General features: G+C 41.0%; 2 protein-coding genes and 1 long non-coding RNA gene across 23 annotated transcripts in view; 1 reads left to right on the top strand and 2 right to left on the bottom strand.

The window, feature by feature from the left end:
- Positions 1-7,856, bottom strand: part of KIF1B (kinesin family member 1B) — a 135,184-nt gene extending 127,328 nt beyond the window's left edge. For 5 of the 11 annotated variants that reach the window (XM_039508953.1, XM_039508950.1, XM_039508952.1 and 2 more), the window contains exon 1: positions 7,608-7,849. The gene's annotated coding sequence lies outside the window, so the exon portion shown is untranslated. Of the gene's footprint in view, positions 1-943; positions 1,061-2,741; positions 2,977-7,607 lie in introns of those variants that run through there. The other 6 variants (XM_039508955.1, XM_039508956.1, XM_039508951.1 and 3 more) reach the window with 5 other exon arrangements.
- Positions 7,857-8,050: 194 nt separating this feature from the next.
- The window catches only part of LOC120387891, a 33,240-nt gene continuing 15,069 nt past the window's right edge, over positions 8,051-26,221 (top strand). The window contains exons 1-8 of one of the 8 annotated variants that reach the window (XR_005590408.1): positions 8,285-8,372; positions 11,017-11,106; positions 11,905-14,366; positions 14,455-14,588; positions 14,828-14,914; positions 15,014-15,051; positions 16,026-16,185; positions 25,177-25,420. This is a non-coding gene — a long non-coding RNA (uncharacterized LOC120387891). The other 7 variants (XR_005590407.1, XR_005590412.1, XR_005590411.1 and 4 more) reach the window with 7 other exon arrangements.
- UBE4B (ubiquitination factor E4B) overlaps positions 20,906-26,221 on the bottom strand; it is a 66,369-nt gene continuing 61,053 nt past the window's right edge. For all 4 annotated transcript variants that reach the window (XM_039509247.1, XM_039509248.1, XM_039509249.1 and 1 more), the window contains 3 exons: positions 23,504-23,678; positions 22,727-22,873; positions 20,906-22,236 (listed from right to left, as the gene is read on the bottom strand). In XM_039509247.1, the coding sequence (XP_039365181.1) occupies positions 22,175-22,236; positions 22,727-22,873; positions 23,504-23,678 (384 nt within the window). In that variant the 3' untranslated portion in view covers positions 20,906-22,174. The remainder of the gene's footprint in view (positions 22,237-22,726; positions 22,874-23,503; positions 23,679-26,221) is intronic.

The raw sequence follows: 26,221 nt of genomic DNA on the forward strand, positions 1-26,221 counted from the left end.
CTTCGTCACGTGTGCTATAGGCTGCCTACCCCTGTCCTAGTCAATGCCTATGTCACCCAATGCAGACTGCTCTTGAAGTGAACAAATAAGTGTTTTCACTCCTTGCCTCCCTTCCCAGAAAGAGTGGAGACTAGCACTACTTGCATCTCTTGCTCTGCCCATAACATCAGAGAAAAGGACCCCAGGTCTTTGTGCTGTTTACTCATTTCACAGCACAGAAGCTTAGAGAACACTGCAAACACCCAGGGATTTCCTCCATTCAAAGTAAATAAAAATCGGGTTACTGCTTGCACATCTAGTGACCTTCAAGGACACTATTCTACGAAACAAAGACTATTGCCTTTCAAAGAGATTTCCACCTAAAATTTCTACCTCATCAGATGTCAAACAATATAGTCATCTGCTCAAATGACAATAAAAATACTTATTGCTCAAGTCTCGTCACATATAAATGATTGAGCACTTTTAGTGCACAAAACAATGCACTGAATCCAGTTCTAAACCAGGAGGCAAGTCCACTCTAAATAACTGCAGGCTGGAACCAGTACACCCTGGAACCTCCGACATCTCTCCTTAAGTACTATTTTATTAAACAAGTAAAGCCCAAATTCTTTCTGCCAAGGCTGGGTCTGTGCTGGATATAGCTCTACAAGTGTGGATATATGGGTCAGAGCACCCAGAAATGGATCCCATAGTTGACTAAACTCTGAATCTCCAATGAAAGAGCATTTTTTTTAAGTGCAAAAGGGCCAGCAGATGACTTGAGATTTTTAGTTAAATGTTTGAACTGTCTTCTTGAGCATTTTTATTCCAGGTTTGGACCGGGAAGGAAAAAGTACAAAAGTGATTCACCAGCTGGAAAAAAAAGTCTTAGGCATGGCTAATTCATTCTATGATATTTTACATGGCACAGACAGATTTAATTAAAATTGCATTACTTCACCTTATTACTAATGGCAGAGGAGGACATTGCATCACAGTGAGGGAAAAGTTGTCGCATCCCAGAAAACAAGACAAATTATTTAACAAGGATGTTCCTCCTCTCAACAGTTTATCAAGGTAGCTAAACAGGTGATTGTTACAATTTTAGTTGCCTACTGTAATCAATGACATGCAACTGGGTAACAATGTAACTAAGGTGACAGAACGTGACAAGTCATAGATATGCACAGGGTTGATACCTCGTTCTCAACTGCTGCTAAAACAAAACAGAATTTAAACCAAGTCTCAGGAAAAGCTCTTCCACAGAGTAAAGGCTAATCCAATCAGAGCAACTCTGAATGGCCTATGATGATCTGCAGAGTGATGCAAATTCCGTATTTCAAATACAGCAGATTACCCTAACCTATTGATTAGACTCTGCCTGTTGGTATGCATACTTCCACCTTTTCATGTTCTCTGTATGTATAAATATCCCCTGTCTGTGTGTTCCATTCTATGCATCCGAAGAAGTGAGCTGTAGCTCACGAAAGCTCATGCTTAAATAAATTTGTTAGTCTTTAAGGTGCCACAAGTACTCCTGTTTTTTTTCCCTAACCAGATGGTTATTCACTGTAGTCCAACACTACAGAACATTCCCTGCATGGCAGGTAGCAACAAACGTAGGACTTAGTCATCATTCCTTATCTGAATATCAGATGACTATTTTTTTTATAACTGCCCCCACACACACGAACCTGCATATTGCTGCTGAAAACAACAACCTGCCTGAACAGAAGCAATTCACTGAATTGGTCATGAAATCCAATTTAGGGAAAGATTCAGCACTCCCTAGATTAACCTGCTACAAACAACTTAATAGAGGAGAAAGGTGATTACATGGAATATTCATATGGTACGTTCTCACACAACAAAACTAGAACTGGATTTCACAGAGCAGACAGAAAGCACATTCCCAGCAAAAGGCTATCTGAAATTCTACGAGGCACTTTGCTGAGTGGTTCTTTTCTATTCCCCCAACCAGCCTGATAAAAAATTTGAAGTATTTTGACATTGTTAAGCAGATAACTACAAGTCCTAGCAAATCCAGGGTAAGTAAGCAAGGCCATCAGCTAAGAGGATTTTTTAGAAGGTACATCTCCTAAACTTCTGAAGTTGTTTAATTTTGTAAAAATGCTTGTTTTGCATTATTGCTTATTTTTCCTTTAGACTGCTAACATTGGTTTAATTTCAAATTGAAGAAAAAAATATTTGATACTTTCACTAAAGTACCTTTAGTTTTTGTATAGAATTAGTATTTACTAAAGATTGAGGGATAAATGGAGGATCCATTTAGTGTTGATTTAGATGTAAGGCCACCTAGCATTTTTAAGCCACTACGTTATTTGAAACAGACAAATTACTGTCCCTTCTTCTCCTATTCCTGGAACTTCAGAGCCCTGCATTAGACTGCATTTTAGTAGACAGTTTGCAGCTATGTGTAAAAGTTTAGTAGAAAGTACCCTTTGCAAATTATTGCCTATTGAGATGCAGCTAGTTAAAGCATAAATAAGTCAGGCATTTGGGGCTCCTCCGCCCCGGCCATGGTACAGCTTCACTTTCTTCAGTGTTAATTATTGAGTCACATTCTGTGAAACAGGAACTAAGAGCAAATGGATTGAAAGCTTTTTCACTATCAAAAAAGTTACATGTTCTACTATTAAGATCTAAAAAGTACTTTTGTATCCTCTACTTAAAAGCTATTTTGTAACGTTCTACAGCATAAGAGCTCCCTGTAGCAGGTATAGGGATGAGTGACGTACCATTTAGTCACCTCTCTCCAGTGACAGAAGCACACCTGTGTGACAAGAGGCTGTTTCCATCATCAGGAATCTTGATTTACAGAGACCAATGGATTCTTCACTTACATTGGGTTTAAATGAGGGAAGGGACAATCAAAAAAACACCAGCCCTCTCTCCCCAATAAAAATGGTAAGATCAAAAGACTGCAAAATGTACAAGCTTTAACTTTATGAAGAGTGGGATGTGCAGTTCCAGAAGTGAGGACAATGTTACCACTCACAATACTATTCCTTTAGAACCTTCCCTAGTATAGAATCTGGCTGCCAGACTGGCCTGCTTTCCTCCTTTTGTGACATATTTACAAGCATCACAACAGCAGAATGGTGTAATGGAAGTTCTAGAATCCCTCACTTGTACTGCAGGGCAAGCGTTTTACTTCATTTGATCTTTTCCACTCTATTAATTCTTTAGAACATAAGAGGATTTGGGTCGTGTTTCTTCCCTCCCACCCCTGAGTACATAATTCTATCAAAACCTCAAGAAGACAGTTCAAACATTTACCTAAAAATCTCAAGTCATCTGCTGGCCCTTTTGCAGTTACAAAAAAAAATCAATGACAAAATGCTTTCTGGTATCTCTTTAGTAATGATGTTGCTTATTGGTGGATCAGAATTTTTTTTTTAAACAAGGAAGTTTCCTGCTGGAGTGTTTAACAAGAGAAATCAATTCCCTTCCTCCAAAACCCAGGTTAATCACCATTAAGTGAGCTTTGCATGCTCCAAGCCTAACATACAAAATACAGAGTATTTCATACTCTATTTTTTTCAATAACCCCCCCCATGAGAATGAGCTCCCTCTACACTGCCAGAAGCAATGCTGCAGACAATAAAATTCATGAAAAATTGAAGCAGCTAGAGATCTCAGAACAGTTCATCATCCCACAGGAGAAGATTTGAAGAGGTATGGGGAGCAAGGCCAGATCAGCATACAACCATCTACAACTGGAATACAAAAAGCCAGGTACTGCTCCCTGGTGTACTTTCGTAATGCTCTCTCCAACAGCAGCAGATGAGTTTAATTACAGCTTTCCAAGGACACCAAAGGGCCTCAAAACAACACTGGGTTTTTCATTCTTATTACTCGAGCCATATTTTCAGATACCACATTTAACTAATTTTATAAATAGATGCTCCTTATTCCTGTTAAAATGCTCTACACACTGACAGGATGCCTGTCATATGCAGGACATCATGACTCAACTCTAGGCTGAAGTATACCCTGTTCTAATAGCAGAAATCAAGAAAATGAAGTTTACACACAACTGGGTCACTAAAATAAAACAGTTCATAGGACATACGGATGAGCTGTTTTTGATTATAAATTGCCCACATGTTTTCAGACTCTTTTCCTACAGTTGTGGTTATATTGCACCTCATTTTACCTCAATCTCAGCTCTGCTACTTTTCACAGTTAAAAAACAAATTCAAGTTGTTTGCTTAGGGTTACAAGTGGATTTCATACACACGCATTGTCTCACTGAACAAGGTCGCTTTCCAATACATTGATACAGCCTGTAGCCTAAGACTCCATTAACTTCAAATTTTGCTGAAATTAGAGCCAATCGTTTGTACTTACACAGCAATTTTAATCAGACCTCAAAACACTTAAGATGGGTTCATGACTTTCTAACATACTGAAGCATAGCGAGGTTAAGTTACTTACCCATGGTATCACACAGCAGCCAGCAGCGAATTAGAAATAGATGCCAGATAGTATCAGGAGCTAGGGTCTTACCACTACAGAACACAGCCTCCCTATGGAGTTGTCACAAGAGATACATCTTGCAAGAAAATAGCAGCTGGAGTTCGTAGACTTTGATAGGTGTTTAGACCAATAAGATTCACAAGTTCAGATTTTGTTCTTTATACTCCATAGAAAGTTACCAATAGATTAATCCCAGAATGAATCATTTCCTAATGACTTGGAAAGAGTTTGTTAACTGTCTATTCTTAGGCATTTGTTCTGCATGGGTTCAAACTGGGACAAAAGTGAAGAAAAACACTGAATACTTTCATAAGAAAATAAGAATATGGCTATACTGGGTCAGACTCATGGCCCATCTAGTCCAGACTCCAGTCTTGCAGTAGTGGCCAGGTGATTTAAGGGGAATGAACAGAACAGAGCAATTTCTCAGTGATCCATCTTACCCTGTCATCCAGTCCCAGTTTATGGCAGTCAGAGGCTAAGGGGCACCCAAAGCATAGGGTTGCATCCCTGACCATCTTGGCTAATAGCCATTGATGAACCTATCCTCCACAAACTTCTCCACTTCTTTTTTTAACCCAGTTATATTTTTGGCCTTCACAACATCCCCTGGCAACTACTTCCACAGGTTGACTGTGCATTGTGTGACATTTCCATGTAGTTTGCAGGTGTGTTTCAATCTTGTGACTCTTCCTTTTAGTTTCCGTTTAACTAGCTTCTAATTTTTGAGTAGTTCCCCTTTTTTGAGTTAAATGCTACCGAGATTGGTATTTGCCCTGTTACAAGGATGTTAAATTTAAAGAAACCTATTACATTATGTTCACTATTACTAAGCATTTTAGTCATATTCACCTCTTGGACCAGATCCTGTGAGCCACTTAAAACTAATTCAACAATTGCCTCTCCCCTAAATCATGAATTGCACTATCATACCTCTTATGTCTTTAACATGAACAATTACCTGGTTTTCAATCTTAAAGGTAAGCAACACCTGAGCATCTAACTAGGTATTTGTCAGGACAGAAATAAACCTGATTGCTCCCTCCTCTCTATCAGATTCATATTTACATATTTCAAACTATTACTAATTCCACCCTCACCCCCCAGTATTTAAATATCTATATTTGTCATTAACAAGCAAATTTTAGAATAATTTATTTTTTTTACCATTTTTCACATTATGCAAGGTGACAAATACAATACACTGGTCTGTGTCCTCTGGGGTTCTAATGCACTGTTACTAGTATTATGTTTGTTCTGCATATATGTTTGGGTTAATAACATAAGAGTATTTACATTTTCTTCTTTTTTGCTAAAGCTTAAAGACTCAAAAATTTCTTTATATATTTTGGGGTTTCGTACAACCACTTAAAAATACAAGACTTAGACTTGAGGCCTATAACTAGTTGAGCGTTTCCCTTTAAACAAAGTTTTCGAAAAAGAACATCTATTTTAAATACATGGAAACTAAGGGCAGAATGGAACTTGAGGACAACAATATTATGGACTTGGGTGAATAAATAAATAGTGACAAGCTGAAAAACAGTTACACACCATAAAACCAAGTTGATAGTCAAAAAAACATCTTCAAGTAGCAAATGGAGCTTAGGATCACTATACAGGATAGCTATTTGAGAAATTACAAACTATTGTATCACCTCTGATTAACCCACTGGTGATTACACCACAACTGAAAACAAATTCTTAGTTCCACATCTCTTAGGATTTGCCTAGCACAGTGTGCTACCTTTTAAATTAAAAATAGGCTCCTAGGTAACTGTAACCTAATCATTGCGCCATCATTAAAAAAATAACAGGGGCAAGCAGAGAGATTAGCCTGTGGAAAGTTAGCAGAGCAGCTGTTCAAAGCAGTAAGACTCCATGAACAAGAGGACCATAAGGACTCTAATTTTGGGTAGTCCACCAACGATCAGACAGAAATAACAGCCTGAGACATCAACTAGATTGCTGCAGTGCAGGCTGCCAGATTACTAGATTCCCCCACCCAATTTAAATGAAAGTGCTGAAGCCAGCTAAAATACTGAATACAGGCACCTGGATACAGTGTCAAAAGCCTTGTCATTACAATGACTTCCCCCCCACAGGAATGCAAAAGGAAATAAATATAGGATTACAAACAACTGATCAGTACACAGCACTGGATTTCACACAAGGCCAGCACATAAGGGAAAAAACTATTAGCTGAAAGACACTGAATAATAAGAGTATGAACATAACTTCACTTCCAAGGTTAATTCTGCATTTTGTAAACAAAACAAACAAATTAGGTGCAAAATTCAACCTGACATCAGTGACTGATACTAACTCCGCACCTTTGATTTAGCGGCTGTATTCAGTCAGTGACCCCACAGCTGCCAGGGCTCTGTCATTCTCCGTCTCCTGCCCCCTCCCTCCCGATTTAGTTCCTAGAGGATTGTCCGTTCATCATCCCAATATGGCTGCCCTAGTAATTATGCTGTACCGAATACAGACGATACGAGCATTATGGATAGGTCCAAAAACGCAGTAAATCCCCTGCCCTTCTGGTCCCCCGCCCCCCTTCCCCAGCAGATGCTCTGGGACCATCCTTCACTCACAACCCTGGAGGAAGCAAACGCAGCCTCCGCCACGCACCCTGGAAGACGAGGATGCAGAGATGCGGCTCCATCCGCACTCTGGGGAGGAGGCAGGATCTGGGGACCGAGCTCCGAGGGAGGGGGCGGGCGGGGAGACAGCGGAGACTCTGGCACCGAGCCTCTCCTAGGGGAAGGGGAGACTGGCGCGCCGGGTCCGGCAGGCGCAGCAGGGAGGAGGAAAGGCTGCAAGCGAGCTCCACGCCCTTGGGCCGCTGCACGGACAGCTCGGGGCAAGCTCCCTGGCCAGCAAAGCTCCAGGACAAGCTGCCCCCCCCCCGCCATGGCCGCCCGGGGGCGCCCCCCAACCCCTGCCAACGCCACCCAGAGGCCGCAGCCCGCGGGTAAACAAGCGGCCCCCGCCCATCCCCGCCGCATTATGGCACCTTCCCCCCTCCCCTTTCACGGGCGGCTTAACCGTCCCCCGGCTCTTCCCCCCTTTCACGGGCGGCTTCCCCATCACCCCCAGGGGCTCCCCGCAGCGCTCACCTCGGGCGGGGCCGCAGGCCGCGGACAGGGGGGCCCCGAGGGGTCCGCGGCGGCGGCGTCAGCAGCAGGAGGAGCCGGCGGAGACACGCAAAGGAAGAGAGAGGAGAAGAAAAGGGCCGCCCAGCCCCATCACGGTGCCCCGGGAGAGGCACGGAGCCCCGGGCACCCCCGGAGCGGGAGGGAGAAAGAACCCCCGGGAGGAGCCGGCAGCAGCTGCGCTGCCTGGGAGCGCCGCTGGCAAACTGACTCCGGCGATCCCTCAGCGCGGCAGCACCCCGCCCCCGTCACCGAGCAACGCTACCCGCCGCCAATCCCCGCGCGGCGACGCCCCTTCCCCCAATCCCCGCGCGGATGAGGGCTTAATCCGTCGCGCCGCTCCTCCAATCACAGCCCGAAACAGAAGAATGGGCTCGTCCAACTCAATGCCACTCATGGGGGGGGAGAGAGAAAAGCTGCGCTGCCTCCTTGACCAATCCCACTGCGAAACGGCGTTAAAAGTCCGCCCCCTTCATCTCTTTAGCCAATCAGCGTTCGAAGGACACTGGTCTCCTTTCTCCCCTAGCCTATGAAGAGAAGGCCGGGGAGGTTTGCTCGTCCCCGATCCCGCCCGGCTGCGGAGGAACACCGGCCCGGGCCTACGGCTCCCTGCGGCGGAGGCGGCCGTTGGCAGTGGGGTACCGGCTCAGGGCTCGGGAAAATGGGGACTGGCGGGCTCTCCGGGGGGCTGGTGAAGGGGACTCAGGTCTCGGCCCCTGCCTGGCAGAGGTGTGGCTCGAGCCCTACTTCTGCCCCAGCCTCTGGTGGCGGCACTCGCCACTGCCCCCCATCATTCAGGGTGCCCACCCCATGACAAGGGGGACGGGCCACTTCCCGGGGGAAGTTCTCCGCCCTCGCCCCAGCTGCTGTGACTAACTCGGGTCACCTAGCAGCAGGCCCATCTCCATCGCTCCAGGCCACGGCCCCAGGTTTTGCAGCCCCCCAGACAAAGCCCCGTCTCCCAGCAAGATCGTGGTTTCCAATTGCACACGGGAGTCATGTTTTCTTCATCCGCTTCCTTGCTGAAGGGAAAAGAGCAGCCATAAAATCCTACGTGATAGTTTGGGGGTTGCTGGCTGTTAAAAAGGAGGTGCCACTCTGACTGTGCTGGGCAAGGAGAAGGGAGAACTGTTCCCAGGCTAATAAGAGAAGGGTAGCTTCAATTCTGAAGTTAGCAAAGGAGGGGGAGCTGTTCTCCATCTCCTCTCCCCCACAAGCACTTCTACCTTAACCCTAATCCTGGAAGAGTTTTATGGAGAGAGGAGCTGTATTTTAAAACAGCTATTCATGACCCAGTCTCTTAGATATACCTACTGTCATCAATATTGCCAACTCAAGAGTCAGGTGCCCAAAAGAGTTGCTTGGCTCAAACTCATGAGATTTTAAAACCTAATACACTTTAGGTTCTTTGTATATGCCTTCTGGTTTGTAAGTCCTTAGGGTTCACATTTTCAAGCTTTTCTCTGTAACTATGAAGACTAAAAAATTACTTTTAAAATTAAAGCTGCAAGTCTCACTTAGTCACATGACTCCAGAAGTTGCTGCTTTAATAAAAACATCAGCTATCCCAAGACTCACTAAAATCATGAGTTTGCAAAACTGTAACATACTCTTTAGTGAGTCAAATAAATTACTAGTGTAACAGCATCTCCAAACTTATTTTAATGTAATTCCACATCAAGAATTAATTTGTTCAGTATGTTTACATACCGTATCTTCTTACATAGGTCAGTAATTTTACTCACAAATATATGTTACTCTGGACCCTGGGTAATCTTTAACATTTCACTTGTTTAAAAAAAAACTGTCTTTCCATTTATCTATAGTTTTTAAACTATAAGAAAGAAGAATGCAACATCAAAGGAGCTATGCACTTACTAGGTAGAAGGGAGAGAAGGGCTAGCTATAGTAGGCAGATGCAAAATAATTGTTTTAGCATTGCAGCTGATTGTTTCTTCCAAATTTAAAGGGGCAGTTACCATACAGGTATGCTGGGAGAAGTTATAAAAGGGTAAACTCAATGATTCCTAGGTAGTTAGGCCCTTTGGAAGGTTTTTAATTTACAACAGTGAGTGCTGGATTAGGCCCAATGAAAGCAAGTTACACATACAGAAAATATATTGTAGTTTTCTCTTTAGAAGGGCATTTTTGAGTACGAGACAGCTTGAGTTGTCTAGAGCTACAAACTGGCATCTTCTTTACACATTCTCATGGCCATTTGTTTTCCTGTGAATGTTTAAATAGCTTTTGTAAACTTGTGTAATCTAAAGTTATATTTGAGTGCTTTAAATATTCATGATGTATGTCTTACTGCTTCATGCTAAAAATTGATTTGTAGTGACAATCTGCTCAAAAACTCTTTCTAGCTCTATATAGATTGGCCTATGCTACTTTAGGAAAAAATGGATTGGAAGGAGGAGAAAGCTCAACATATGCCCTTGAGCAAAGGCAATGAGTGAATTAATAAGAGGGAGGTCAAGACTCTCAGTTCTTCCTTTGCGGGAAAGTACAGTTATGGATGGGAAAAATGACACTTTTTTGGCCCACTGAAATTGTCATTTAATCAACACTTTTAAAGAGCTGTTGTGAGGTTTTTAAACTATTACAAATTTTCAGTCTGTACTCCTCCTAAAGCTACATTTACTACATGTATAGTTTTGAAGCATTAAGACAATTAAATCAGATCAGCCCAGGATACATTTGGTTGTCCGATTTGGGTTTAAAATACAACTATCTTCATAGTCTGCTAATAAGGGCTTTCAGTGCAGTGCACTCCTTTCTTCCTGATACTTGGATAGACACAGACATATCAGTTATGTGGTTAATTGCCAGATATTTGCAGTGTAAGTTAATGCAGAAAAATCTTGCATGCATTAATAAATTATTGTTTTCTACCTGTTCCACAAAACTCCATTTACAAATTTAGTTAGCAACGTGTCAAGATTTTTAATCCTAGCAGATGATTTAAAGTTAAATTTTTTCAGAACCGCTGTTGTCTGAGGTCATCCAACAAAGAAGGATGAAGTCACAGGTCTTTTTTTGGAACTGTCAGTAGGGAAGCCTGTGCTGTGTGATACTCTTGCTGCTGGTCCTCAGAGTGATTAACATGTTACTCTGTTGTGTTAGAGGTGGCAGCATTTTGCACAAGGCCAAAATAGTCAAAAGTGGTAATTAGTTCTGGGTGCCTCAACTTTTGGTGCTCCATTTGAGACGTTAGGTTCTGATATAAGTCCTAAGCACCTACAACTGCAAAAGGCAACATGGATACTCATTACTCCTGAAAATCAGGCCAAAGGTGGCACATAAATCAAGGGGCAATCCTGAACATTTTAATGTTAGTGTATTTTCTGATCAGTGTTGTTTCTTGTTTTAGTTAGCATTCTCCTCAGGCTGATCTTGTTGCCAGGCTTCCTGCAGAGTAGAAAAATAGTAGTTGCAGAAGAAAATCCTCATTCATGAACTGGTAAGAACAATCATAGCAGGAAATGTATGTTGTTCAGATTCTACAAAGAAAATAATAGTGAGGTCTGGAGCAATGTTAACTATGCAGGTCATCTATGTAAACAAATGCATCCTGGATGCAACTAAATTCAGTGAAAATGATTATTAGTACTTCTGATGGGCCAGCTGGATGATAGGCAAGAAGCAGACATTTGCATATCTATCAGAGGTGAATAATAATTTTGCTGGATCTTTAACTCTCTCTCTCCTCATTAGTTGAGAAGGAAGAACTCACAATTGTTAAATACCTTGAGCCATAGAAATTACATCCAGCTTCAGCCTATGTTTTATGGTTCAGCACATGTGCAACAATACATATATGGCCTTCATGTTTTGGTGGCCATCAGTCTTTATTGTTCATCAAGGTTACTGTTTATTTACTAAGGCAAAACTAAGGTCAGTATTTACCTATTGCATCAATATGTCTCAGTGTTCATTTTAGCAGACCTCAGAGTCTGCATATTGCTTTTGAGGGTCTGTTCATCTTTCACAGAAATTCTAATCACATTCCAATCTCTCAGCTTTCCAACTGCAAAATTTCACACCCACTCCACAACTAAAACTTGAGTGGTTCTAGAGATTGAAACCCAGTCACTCAGCATCATCCTAACACCCAAAATCTTTCTGCTATCTTTGTAATTAAATCTTAGCTTTTGAAACTATATTTTAAATTATGATTAAAGATTAAATCTCTTGTGTGGAGTGATTTTACTTTGTATATCTGCTGGAGCTCTGAGGATGCCTGCTTGTATTTCTCCAGGCCTTGTCTTGCAGCACAGTCCTTTTGGCAGAGATGAAATGGATGGGACTCCCTTGAGAACTGAATTTTCCTCCTGAGTTAACTGGAGGGGTTGCTGTTGAATGTTGCAAGGCAGTGTCTCTCACCGCAATATCATAGACTTAAACTGAGCATTCCAGAATGTAAACCAACAAACTGAAGAGTTGTACTATCATGCTAGTCCTTTATTATGCACAATTTCTTTTTGCAAACGTTTGATACCCAAGATTTCTATATCCAGTACAAGATTTATTTTTGTTCCTCTCAATCACAGTGTTCAATATTTATTTGTATTAATCTGCATTCTTTGACACATTCTAAGAAGCTTTAAAATGAGGGTGGGGGGGTTATTTTTTGTCCTTTTCTATTTGGCAAACATTTATTTCCCTTCCCCCCACTCACAGTGTGTTTTTTGGATCAAGTTGACATGAGCATAAGTGTTTTTGTTTAGCAGCTACACTTGTAACTTGTATTCATAGTGATTCTTTGCATGGCAGCATGATTGTCAGTACAGATGTGAAAACAGTACTTGCTAGTTAAACATTGCTGCAGAACCTGCAAAGCAAGAACAAAATGTAGGTTTATAGGACCTATAAACTACCCTTGTTATGGTTTTCAAGTTCTTGTTGATGAGAGTATTAGATTTAGAAGTGAACAAAGAATCTAAGCAAGATTGAATCTGGTCCCTAAAGTGTTTGACAGTGCCTTCTTAAAAAATCCTATCTTTAAAAGCCTACTATAAGTTACTAATGTCAGATATCTGTTTTGTTGTCACCGTATCCCACAGCTTTCCCTGGCGACAGCTGGAGGTGTTTAATTTCACTCAGAGCTCCTGTGAACCATTTGTTCATGTGTCATTTTTCTATAACAGACATTTTTTAACTAATTAGGAACAACCTCATATCAGTTAACTTAGGTCTTAAAACCATGATTTAAACAAATCCCACGTTGTCATTTATAGGAATTTCTGTGTAGTGACAACTGGTCTCCAAACACATAGGCAGAAGGAGAAAGGGCCTTAAGGAGGCTCGCCACCAAATTTCATACAAGTTCATAAACTGAATAAATGTAACAGTACCTAAGTATTGATTGCAAAAAGGAATAGCTCAGTGTGCTCCCTGAGTGTGTGTTGGGGTAATGGCTTTTCTGTAAAGGATAAAAAGGATTTGAGGACGAGATACCTTGAGGCTTAAACTGTCACCATATGGAGTGGAATTACATGCAGGTTTTTAAGTGTTTGGTTTTTTTTCTTTGTCAGTGTATTTTATATACTTTAACCATCTTTGTGTGAACAAAGTATGAGCTAGTTCACCTGATGGATGATACTCTGGGGGAAGAAGGGTAAATTGAATAGGCCAAAGTGGTCCCTGGTATAATTCCATTGAAGTCACTGAAGTTAAGTCATGGATAAATTTCTCCCAAGACTAACAAGTTAATTTTTCATTTGTTTATTGTTTTAAACTTATAATTAGAAATGGACTTGAACAGAAACCCAGATCCAAAGAACCCTGACATTTGGGAGAGTCCAGAGCCAAACTTCATGACTAGCTCCTGTTTAACTAATGGAATGAACCAAAATTGCAGATTGACACATCACCATACTTCAAGCATGTTCTAATGTCGGTTTCAACGCTGCAGCTTGTCCCCATGTCAACTTGTAGATAATTAGTGATTTTATGTTCTGAGTGGTGTAATGTGGAGCAGTTATAGACAACACATAGTTAATGTAACTGATTCACACAGTGTCAATTCAAAAGAACCCAGAACTTCCTAAGCTACAAAACAACCATCCACCCACCAGCCCTTTAAATGCTCTATATAGGAACAGTCCTGAATACAAATGCAACAGTGACGTCAATGGATGTAGGTGACATTTCTTACAATGCACAGTAAAATTGCATATCTAGGTGCAAATGGCCAGGAATCTGTTGGTCTAATAATTTGTGGCTCTGACCTTAAATCCCCATGCCATGTCATCTAAATTATCTGTGTAGTGCAGGAAATATGCAAAATGCTTTACAAAACAAACACCATTAGCAATAGCACACCCCTGAACTCATTTCTCCTTCACCAGAACTTTGACAAGATTTTAGTCAAAGGAGGGGAAAATGTTTGTATTTTTATGTTATGACAGAACAGACTGGGGAAGCAGTTCAGACCTTTTTCAGAGAGAGAAAAATCAGGAGCATCTGTATATTTCTATTATCTTTTCCTGGGTGAGATTTCTTGTCTGGTTTCTTCTCTGAAATTACACATTTCTACTAGCCCCTCCTTCCTGACACTTCCAGTTTTCTCAGTGAGAACTGCCTCTCTAACTCTCCATTTCCATCTGTTATTTCCAAAGCACATGCAGTCTTCTAATTCCAGTGTCCACCCCGTCTTCCACTCAGAACACAATGCTCACTGTGGATAACATTTACCTTCGTGTAAGGGCTCAGCATGAGGTAAATGCATGTGTCACCTGAACTCAATGGCCTATGCACTAGATGGGATTGAAGTGATGCATATGTATTGTGGTGTCCACCCATACAGGCATGAATTTCATCTGATTTGAATAGCAGAAGAGAAAGAAATTATCACTCTATGATGTCATCGCTGGAGACGGTTTGGTACAATTACCTTGGGGAAAGCAGGTTCAGCCATTACAGCAACATGACTGGAGACAGGTAGAAAATAATGGAAGAGCTGTTGTAACAATCCTTTCACAGACTCTAAAAATTGAATTCGCCCGAGGCAGCAAAACAATCACAGTAAAAAGCATCCAAACTGGGACTGCCAAAAATGTCTTAGCATTAACACATTTCCAAGATGCCCTTAAATATTAAAATTATGAAAAACTGCTCTTTTTGGTGTGTGTGACGCAGCATGAATCATCAGCCTTTCTATTTGTGTTTTAAAAAATTAGATAAATTCAGCATGGAGAGATAAAAATAAGAAGCTCTGACTACAGGCGAGAGAATATTTGTGTCCCAATCTGAGGAATTTGAGAGAGGTAAGTATTATTTCAGGGTTGTTGTTTTAAATACCTTTAGTATAACTTCTCACTTTTTAAATATTTTTTCTCCTCTGATCTCTTCTTCCACTATATCAGTCTGTCAGCAACAAAAGCTTCCTCCAGACACACACCCGGTAAGAGGAGTCCAGTAACATGAGACCTTTCAAAAGGTACTGGATTGGTACCATATTTTGTTTGAGGGCTGTAGCTTGGTTGTTTGGGACAGTAATTGACTAAAGAGTGTGTTAGTTTCTGTATTGTTTTTAAAGAGATCAATTTTTCTGTCTTATGACTCCTATAATGACTGACCTCAGGAATTTTTTTTATATAGGTCTTTTTTCTATTCAGGGAGGCAAATAGAGGTTACTGATTGACTCTTTAAATTAAAGAATGTATTTTAACATATGGGATTACAAAATGTATATTAACTTCTTAAGATAGTATCTACACTACAGTTAAAACTTTGTCCCAGAACCTGGCTTCAACACACATTCGTTGTGTAGTAGAGATGCAATACATCCAAAGCTTTAGCCTGATTATAGAACATCCCCACTACAAATTGCGATGGTTAACATATTTCTGTAACATCAAGTTAAGTATATATGGTATATGATATAATTCCTGTTCAGAGGAACTTAACTTCTAAATTGATCCAGAACAGTGGAAGAGAGGGAGAAGTAGGGGAGAGGAGGGAAGGAAGGAGGGATATGCAGAATAAGGCTGAGGTTGTTGGCATTGTACAGTTGCAGTACCCTAGTTCCTAAGGTTTGGTTTGTTTAGAATAACTTTTAAAATTGTTTAAAGGGATATCATTAGAGAATCAATTGAAAGAGTGGTGGGGGAAATGGATATTGAGGAGGGAGGTTGCATGGCATACAGGATCAAGGTGGCTGTTCTACATATAGGTAGGAACATGACAGAAGACATGGAGTTCTCCTTAAATCTCAGAATATTGATTTTGTTTTTTTGCTTTTGGAAGTGCTTAAATGTTAAAGTCTTTGTGCGTCCTTTGGCAACCTCTGCTAAATACAGGACACTGCCTGTATTGAGGCATTGTACCTTGGCATCTAACTATTCCATTACATTAGAATCATCTTCATTTTGGCAGTCCTCCAACATCCCAAAATGACTAGCTGCTAAAATGTCATCATGGAGGATTAACCCAGTACCCCAACACACAGCTGGATTGACACTGAAAGCAGAGCTGCTCATTTGCACACTCCTCCATGCACAAATTGCCCATGCCCCAAGCAGGCAGTTTGTCTTAGGTAAGTGGAACCCTATTGGGTCACTCTACCTTCACAGCATTGTCAAACATTTGTCTCTTAGTCCTTCACTTCTGTGAGGGGCTGGAGACCCTATATGCTGCTCTTCGAGCTACTTCTGGTCAACTGAAGGGGAAATGCTGCTCAATTCCAAATAATCCAGACCCTCCTATGCTGAGATGGCTGGTCACTACAATACAGACCTTTTGGATAGGTGTGGATTTAAAGAGGAAGATGTAGTAAAGAAGCTTCCAGGGCTCCAAGACTAACTTGCAACCCCCCAAATTCCCTGTGATAAAAATTTACAGTCAGATAATCTTGTTATAAGAAAAGAGGAAATGTTATGTAACAGTTGCATACATCTGCACTAGTTTAATACATACAAGTTCAGTTGAATGCCACCACAACATTAATTTGATGTGCTCCCTAAAAAGTTAGAGATAGGTAAGGGTTTGTTTTTATATTCCTGTGCTTAAATGAGTTGGGGAAACTATTTTTTAATATGAAACGCATAGGAGCAGAAGGGGCTCAGTCAGTCAGTGGCGGAAGCAGTATTGCCTTTTGATGACAGGATGTCCTGAATCCTGCAGTAAAGAGTTAACAGTAGCAAGCCATCAACTGGATGAGACATCCTTAACTAATTGTAAATGGGGAATCATGATCCAGTGGAGGTGTTTCCCATGGGGGCCCCCCCCCATTAATCTGTTTTTGGTCCAGTCCTGTTTAATACCTCTATCGATGACTTGGAAGAAAACTTATCATGCCTGGTAAAACAGATGACAAACAGCAGAGGAGTAAATGACAGTTGAGTTCTACAGAGCAATCTCTTGAAAAACATGCACTCTAATACAATTAAATGTAAGATGTATATATAGTAGAAACCAGAATGTAGGTCACCCAAGGTGGAGGACAATATTTTGGAAAGAAGTGACTCCACCGGGCCTTGTGTTACGGGGATAACCGGTTGAACATGAGCTGACAGTATGATGCAACTGGCTAAGACAGCAAAGGCAATAAACTTATTTGTATAAGTAGGGGAATACTGAGTGGAAGTAGGGAGATGTTACCACTACTTCATGTATCAGTCCTCAGACAGTTACTGGAAGACGTTCACGTCTCATGTCTGCTTTTTAAAGAAGTTTACTCCTGGGGCGATTCTGTGTGACTGTGTTCCCACAGAAAACAGGCCCCAGCCTTATAGTAAGAGAGCAGGGCTCACAATCTAATTAGCTTAACAAAGAGAAGGTTAAAGAGGTGACTTGATCATGGTCTAAAGCTATGCCTACGCTACCACCTATGTCAGCAAAACTTATGTCGCTCGGGGGTGAATATTTCACCCCCCTGAGCAACAGAAGTTACACTGACATAAGTGCTAGTGTGCACAGAGCTATGTTGGTGGGAGAGCTGCTCTTGCTGACATAACTTATGCTGCTCCCAGGGGTGGTTTTTTATGCTGCTAACTCTTTAATCTTCATAGAGTGTCTTCACCACACGTGGTACAGCTGCACTGCTGTAGCACTGTAAGTGTAGACATGGCCTAGGTATCTACATGGGGGGGAAGATTGACAGCAAGATTGCTTTAATCTAGCGGACAAATGTCTAAGATTCAGCGACTGGATCTGAAACTAGATAAGTTCATACTAGAAATCGGACATTTTTTATAGGAGTAATTAAACATTGGAACAACTTAGAAAGATAGGGTGGCTTCTCCATCACATGTCTTTCTAAAAGATATGCTCTAGCTAATCCATAAGTATACAGGAATCATTTGGTGATGGATTTGTCATGTAGGAGGTCAAACAAAATTGTTATGGTCTCTTCTGGCCTTAATCTTATATTCTGGAGAATGAGAAGGCAGTAGCAAGGTAGTGATGTATCATACTGCCATATACTTGCCCAATCTCACCCTTTGACGATAGTAGCCTATATTACTATGAAGTCTTTATATCGTGTGGGAAAGTTTACATGGTGTTCTTGAAATGCACTAAGAGAGCCCTTTCCATGAAGATGCTATATTCTGTCATACAAGAAACCTGTCCGGGGAGGGTAAGGAGAGATTATTGGAGAGGAGAATGGATGGCTATTTGGTGGAAGTAGGCTAGTGGCTCTCAACCTTTCCAGACTACTGTACCCCTTTCAAAAGTCTGATTTATCCTGCGTACCCCCAAGTGACACCTCACTTAAACAACTTGCTTACACAATCAGACAAAACACCAAAGTGTCACAGCACACTTAGTGAAAAATTGCATATTTTCTCATTTTTACCATATAATTATAAAATAAATTGGGGTGTAAATATTGTACTTATATTTCAGTGTATAGTATATAGAGCAGTATAAACAAGTCATTATATGGAATTTTAGTTTGTTCTGCCTTCACTAGTGCTTTTTATGTAGCCTGTTGTAAAACTAGGCAAATATCTAAATGAGTTGATGTAACCTCCAAAAGACCTCTGTGGACCCGCAGAGGTGTACTACTGTCAGGGGTTCTTTGCTCTGTGTTCTCATCTGGATCTCTTGATTTTCAACCTTTGACATCACTCCTGTCCCTGTTTTTTCCATTTGTTGTCCTCAATATACAGGTGCAGCCTGATTCCAATGGCTGCCCCCCTTTGAGGGGGCAGGCCTAGACATGCCTGACCCATTACCCCCAAATAGTACCAGGGTTTAGATCAACTTAACTTCATCACATAGGGTGTGACATTTTTCACAGCCCTGAGCAATGTAGTTAAACCAATCTAATTTTGTAGCGTAGACCAGCCTTGACTTCATTCTAATGAGTCAAAATGGCAAATGAAATTTAACGTGGATAAATGTAAAGTAATGCAAATTGGAAAAAATATCCCAATTATACAGACAATATGATGGGGCCTAATTTAGCTACACCTAATCAGGAAAGAGATCTTGGAGCCATTGTAGATAGTTCTCTGAAGTCGTCCACGCAGTGTGAAGCGGCAGCAGTCAAAACAAACATGTTAGGAATCATTAAAAGGATAGACAATAAGACAGAGAATATCTTATTGCTCTTATATAAATCCATGGTACGCCCACATCTTGAATACAGCGTACAGATGTGATCTCATCTCAAAAAAAAAATACTGGCATTAGAACAGGTTCGGAGAAGGGCAACTAAACCTAAAATGATTAAGGGTTTGGAACGGGTGCCATATGAGGAGAGATTAAAGAAGCTAGGACTTTTCAGCTTGGAAAAGAGGAGACCAAGGGTGGATATGATAGAAGTATATAAAATCATGAGTAGTGTGGAGAAAGTGAATAAGGAAAAGTTATTTGTTCCCATAATATAAGAACTAGGGATCACCAAATGAAATTAATGGACAACAGCTTTAAAACAAATACAAGGAAGTTCTTCTTCACACAGCGCCCAGTCAACCTGTGGAACTCTTTGCCTGAGGTGGTTGGACTATAACAGGGTTTAAAAGAGAACTAGATAAATTCATGGAGGTTAAGTCCATTAATGGCTATTCGCCAGGATGGGTAAGGAATGGTGTCCCTAGCCTCTGTTTGTCAGAGGGTGGAGATGGATGGCAGGAAAAAGATCACTTGGTCATTACCTGTTAGGTTCACTCCCTCTGGGACACCTGGCATTGGTCACTGTTGGCAGACAGGATACTAGGTTGGATGGACCTTTGGTCTGACGCAGTATGGCCATTCTTATTCTGTCGATGCTTGGATGGGAAGAGGTGGAAGAAAATACATATCTAACTATTTATATAAACTAAAGAGTGAGATTTCTATCGTGCTTTCCCATTGAAAAGGATGGTCAAATGCTAACTGTTCTGCATAAGATTCTGCTGTGGATCAGTCTTTCGTATTGAATACTGTCAGTGTTTAATTTGTAATGAAAGAGATGCCAGGGCTCAACCAATTGTTTTACATTCATAACTGATGCAGCAAGCCCAGAGGTGCCAGGGCTACGAACTGTCAAACAAGCACATTGCTGAATATGCCTCTTCCAGCAAACTAATGATGAATTCATAACTCTTGCAGGGCTTTTCTAATAGCTTTAAGCAATAAAGCTTTGATAATTAGAGGTCTTCCCTATTGTAAGTACTGAGATTAATTTGTTTACACACACAAAATTAATTAGGCCTTATCTTTACAAAAATTGAATTTGTGAAAGGGACATTCCTTATTGAATATCACACAGTTATGGCAGAACCCAAAAGCCATGACCACGTGTGATGGTAAGTGCTCCTTCAAGGGTAGCTTTTTTGTGTGCGTTTGTTTTGGATTTTAAAGCCCTCAGTGTCAAGTTATGGATAAATCAGCCAAGAAGTGACAGAAGAGACTTCAATCATCCACACACCCCAGGATTCTCCATGTCACTAGCAATGCGGCGAAATACTCCTTCACATTTTTTCTCTTCTCATTTATCCCACCTCTCAAATATCTACCTTGTGGTTGACTGAAGAGGCTGAACAAGCCTCTGTTCTGGAGCCTGTCCACCTCACTCCCTACTCAGCTATGGAATGGATGTGAAGTGGCATGAGGCTCTCCCAGCTGGGAAAAAAAGAGCATTAGCTTGAAGGTCCCACAAGAGGAAAATTTATGTTTATGTAGCTTTTCACGTCTAATTGCTTTTCGTCTGGAACCCTAAATTGATTATCAGCAAGATTTCCAGCAGCACAATAGGCCATTCTCACCTAACCATTCCATCCTTTCCCCTCCTTCAACAAATCACTGAAAGATGGGGAGACAGAAGGTTCCTTGCGAATGTGTATCACCATTTATTTTAGTTCAAGAGTCAGGAACTGAACAGAGGACACTGTCAGCGAAAAACAAAAAGAAACAACTTTTTTTTTTTTTACAGGCTTAATTTTAAAACACTGCGGTTTCAAATCCTTTTTAAAAAGGAAATTCAAGTATCTTAAGCAGGGGGCAGTAATACAAAAATGTTTTTTTTTGTTTTTTTTGGTTTTTAGGTTTTTTTTAAAAAATGTAATTCTACATTTCCTGCACCCTTTTTGCTTTGGTAAGGCCAAGCCATGGATACAAACTGGTACGCAACATAAAAATGACCCCCACCCCAAATTACAGGCTCCAAGAATAAAAGGATCCACTCTCCAGAGACAAACTGTAATGGCTCAGAACTGTCACTTAGCATACTATGTCTCCGGCTTTAAAAGAATTTATTTATTTCTTTATTTTAAGTCACTGAAGTCCTGGCATTCCCAAAAACCTCCTAGGTAGCAGCTGTTTCAACATGTTCTATCATAAGGCTTTTCAAAAATACCAGAGCATCAAGATTTTTTCTATTCAACACAAAGAAATGGGACATCTCAAAGAACAACTTAAAATCCGTGTGTCAAAAATTTTTTAAATTATTATTCTTGTGTGTCATCTAACACCAATTAAAAAACAAATATGCGAAAATGTATAATATAAAAATACGATCCCAAGATTAACACTTTGTTGCAGGCACAATTATCTCACAGAATATGTTCTCCTGGGGGCAAGGGAAGGACTATTTTCACTGGGGAGTTTTGTTTTTGTTTGCATTACCAAAAAAAAGACAGCAGTGCAGGTTGGGGGGGGGAAGGGGGGGAGGGAAAAAAAAGTTATTTTAGCAGCAAAGTGTCCAAGGTTCTAACCACAATCAAATTAATTAATATCTGGCTGTAAAAAATAAAGTTGAAGGGATGCTGCCCTGATCCATTCATTTTTGCTAAAATAATTCAGCTGTAAAACCCCCAAATTGTGACATATTGAAGGACTTTGTTTTGTAACATTAGAAACTTCCTAATTTGTCCTCCACACTATTGACCATTGTTATCACTTAAATATATGTACAAGAATTAAGCTGCTTTTCTTCTCGTCCACATGCTTCTGGTCATTACTACAAGTCAGTGGTGGTGGGCACCCTGAAAGTTAATTCCGTCTTCAGCTTCCAGTGGATTATATGCACCATCATCACTACATCAATCCATGCCCTGCTCTTCTCATTGGCCTTGGCGTGCACTGCAAGGGAGTTTTTAATGGTCAGTGTTCTGCTTGTCTCTCATCCAGGCTTGGATTTGCTCTTTCAGTTCTGGCACTTGGAATGAAGAGAGAAAAAAAATTAAATGGTTAATGTGACATTTGTGAAGTTATAGAAACATCAAGCTGAGAAACCACTACGGGACAAATAGTGCTGTCCTTTGGTTAGGCCAGAGACTGAAGAGGGAACCCCAGAGCTCTATTTTCTGCGCTGGTAATGAATTTGCCATGTGACTTCAGGCAAATCACTTAATCTCTCTCTGCCTCACTTTATCTATCTATGAAGTGAATATAATATTTACCTACCGTTATAAGATGCATTGGCCTAAATGGTGGGAACTCTGGACTCATTCATATAAAGAAGGGAACAATATAAAGACTGACCGCAAAGAATAAAACTTAGAACTTTTCTGAGAGACTCGGGGCCAAAGCTGAGAGTGGGGAGGGCAGAACAGGACTGCTGTTCTATCCAGGCTATGACACTGCCCTTCAGAAGCCTGAGACATACCCAAGGGTACAACCCTCCATCAATACAAAGGCAGAGCTACCTGGTTCTAGCATATTTTCTGTCAGTGTCTGCCGATTGAAGGGGTCAGTGGAGGAGTTCAGCAGGTGTCGTAGGATGATTGATCTGTCCATGATCGTTCCAGATGGCAGCCTCACAGGGTCAGTCATAAGAGTGTCCATGAGTGGATCTGAAGAGACAGATGAAGTTTATGTAATTAAATTAAAGAAACAGAAGACAAAGTAAGTGCTTTCCTGATGCCTCACAGCACAGAAGTGACCTGGAGAATCTGTATCATCGAGGACCAGATACATTATTGAAGTGACACAGGGTAACCCAAAGGGAGGAAAAGCAGCTTTCTTAGGTGTCTCCTGCCAACTGATCCAGAATTGGTGTGAAGGTACCATCAGATTAGATCTCATACAGGTGGGGAACTGCTGGTGGAAATGGGGAATTGCTGGGATGAAGGCTAACCTAGAATGCAGAGCTGGCCATTCACTTAAAGTTAGGAAGGAGAATGAAGTGTAAAGTGAGAGCATTTCACTATGCTCTCAGAGATCTTGTACTGTTTTATGACCTCTGTCTGCAAAGCTGGTCTAAGCACACGGCTAGGTATGAATAATGCAGTCCCTGAACAACTTTGCTCTTTTCACGCAAACCTGAACTGTTTCACTGAATTGGTGGAAGATTCAGGACTACAGAGAACAGTAGGCTGTTTCCATTAGAAATCACATGTCTAAATCATACATACCTTATACATACTTTAAGAAATTGCAGTCCCCCCAAAAAAGTTAATATTTAAAAAAAAAAATCAACCTGCCTCTGAATTCATCTGGAGCATCGCTATAATCGATTTCTGCACGGGCATTCTTGGCAACAATTTCCTCCACTTTCTCTGCCAGCAGTTTGAATTTTTCTATTGCTATCGTGGATTTGATTCCAGCCTTCCTCATCTTTGAAATAACCTCCTCAAATAGCTCTTTGCTGTAGGACCTCTGCAAGCAAGCCACATAAGGAGAAAATGTGAACTAGTGACAACTTAGCTCAGTTATAGCATCTTTCATCTAAGGATCTTAAAACACTTTGTAAAAATAAACTAATTAAGCCTTAACACTAATGTGAGGTAGGCAAGAGGAATATAGGAATCACTTCACTGAGCACTGAAATGTAGCCACCTCTGGGATGGAGTCCAGCTGCTGCACCGCTGTGTATCTATGTAGGATAGGAAATTAAGAGTACTAGATCCAATTGGAGTTGTAGAGGAGTTTATGGAGGCTGAACTTAATTGTCATAGTTGGTGTTTACTCAGAACACCTGGGTTACCACCCTTGCTTTTGTGACATGTACTATGAACACAAGTGGTATACTTTATATTTCATCTAAAAGGATGGCAGCTTCAGCTACTCAGGCTCCACTACCACCTCTTTCAGAGGGAAGTGTGTCATCTATTTAATCACCACCACTATCCCCCAATCATTTCTTTTAGGTATTCTTCTAATAACTGATTCATCCCAACCCTGCTTTGCTTGTGAGATGATCATGGCATAAGGTGATGCAGTAAGGAGGAATAGCAGTGTGCCCAAATCTCCCAACCTGCCTTGCAACAGTGGGATAACTGATTAGAATAGAGCCATCTTTTTCCACAAGGCACAATATTAACACAGATGAATTTGCACATGTTGGTGGAAACATCACCTATAGTTTGGCTTTTCTGAATTATTAACTGCTATAATTATTGCCAAGGGTAGTTACATGCCATGCAAGTGTTGGGATGTGGAAATCAGTATGACACTGGGGAAATCTAGAAAACAAGGATGAAAGCACAGAGTATCTAGCCCAGCCACCAGCAGGATACTGGTAATCACGTGCACTGGGGAAAAAAAAAAAGATTTACCTGGCTAAAAATGGGCATGCAGTTGCTATAGGGGATAGGCTGATGTTTTGTTTATCTGTGACAAAGTGGAAGACAATTCTGGGAAGGGACAGAAGAGGTATGATCCTTAACAGCAAAAAAATCCTGCTGCAAAAATGAGCAAGAAGTCTCAGTGAGGGAGTTGGTACCTGCTGGGAGCCTGCCAGTTCGATGCACCACGCATCACACTGCAGGAACAGCAGCACACTGCTTCTAGAACTGCGCAGCTACACCTGCCACAGGCAGAACGCATACTTTACAGCTTCAACTCACTTAGGCATCAGTTTAATAAAAACTTAAGAATAAAGCTATGTACAAGGACTTTTGCAAATTGCTTATTTTCTGGAGACTATAAAGCTACCTACATGCATCTTCAGAGTGCTGGGCTTTGAAATAAGCCTTTAAAAGTTTATTTTCATAGTTTCAAAAGCCCTCTTAATAAACACCTATTAAACTACACAGTCTGAGACTGAGCTAAGCAATAAACACGATTTAACATACAGGGTTTGACAAGTTTCTGTTTTCTTTGGGCATTTTAAAGTGTTCTAAACACAGTGGTAATTCTCTACTCTGTATTACAGATCTCATTGAAACATTGTATTCAATGCTCAGGACACAGTGTGCCCACCCAAACTCCATGCCAACCTGGAGGGGAGAACATAACTATGGCACTGTGCCTGGGGGCTGGCAAAGCTCTTCAAATTTCTTCTACGTGCTAGGATTTGCAAATCGGAGATCCATCAAAATGCTTTAGAACATCTCTGCCACACACAGGCAACATTTTAGAACATACTTTTTACCCAATCGCTATTATAGCATCATGGATTTTCTTTGATTATCCTTCCTGTCATTGCCAAGACACTAGGTCACTCCCCTCCCCCCCCCTTTTTTTTTAAATGAGAAGCCGCTTTGTGTTATCCAACATTAACTCATTTGTACTAGGGACAACTCAATGGGGACAAACTAAAATAAAGCACATTGGTGTGGGAACTGGAATAGTGTTAAAGGGACACTGTCAGTTTTTAAAAAGTTAGATAGCTAACAAAGGGCATCTTTTTACCTACATTATTGACACCATGTGAGATCATCAGAATGGAAAAATCCAATTTACTTTTCTCTATTTATGCTGTTTGTTTCCTGTATTTCTCAGCCTAGCGGGGCGGGGGGGGGGGAGAGAAACAGACTACGGTTACAGATGAGCCATAGTTTACCTATATGATCGATCTCACACACACACAGGACAGTATTTTATATAGAAGTGTCACTCTAATGATTATTGCTAGAGGAATGAGCCTAGGTTTGTGAGAAGAGGCCCTTAGATCACAATCCCAGTTCTGCCAGAGACCCTCTGTGTGGCCTCAGGCATGATCATAATCACTCTTGTGCCTTGGTTTCCCCTCTAAAGTGGTCACAATACTACTACTTCTACCTCACAGGGGAGGCTAAGCAGGTAACGGTTAATATTTGTAAAATGATCTGCCTATGTAAAGTGCTACATATAGTCTATGAATGACTACATATTATTTATACAGCACTATAGGTTTGCAAAGCACTTTATAAACATACCTGTCTCGGAGGAGAAGAGAGTGCCCAAGCAGAGATTAATCATGGAAAGTAAATTGAAAA

Source organism: Mauremys reevesii, linkage group 21, assembly GCF_016161935.1.
Source record: "Mauremys reevesii isolate NIE-2019 linkage group 21, ASM1616193v1, whole genome shotgun sequence".
Classification (NCBI taxonomy): domain Eukaryota; kingdom Metazoa; phylum Chordata; order Testudines; family Geoemydidae; genus Mauremys; species Mauremys reevesii.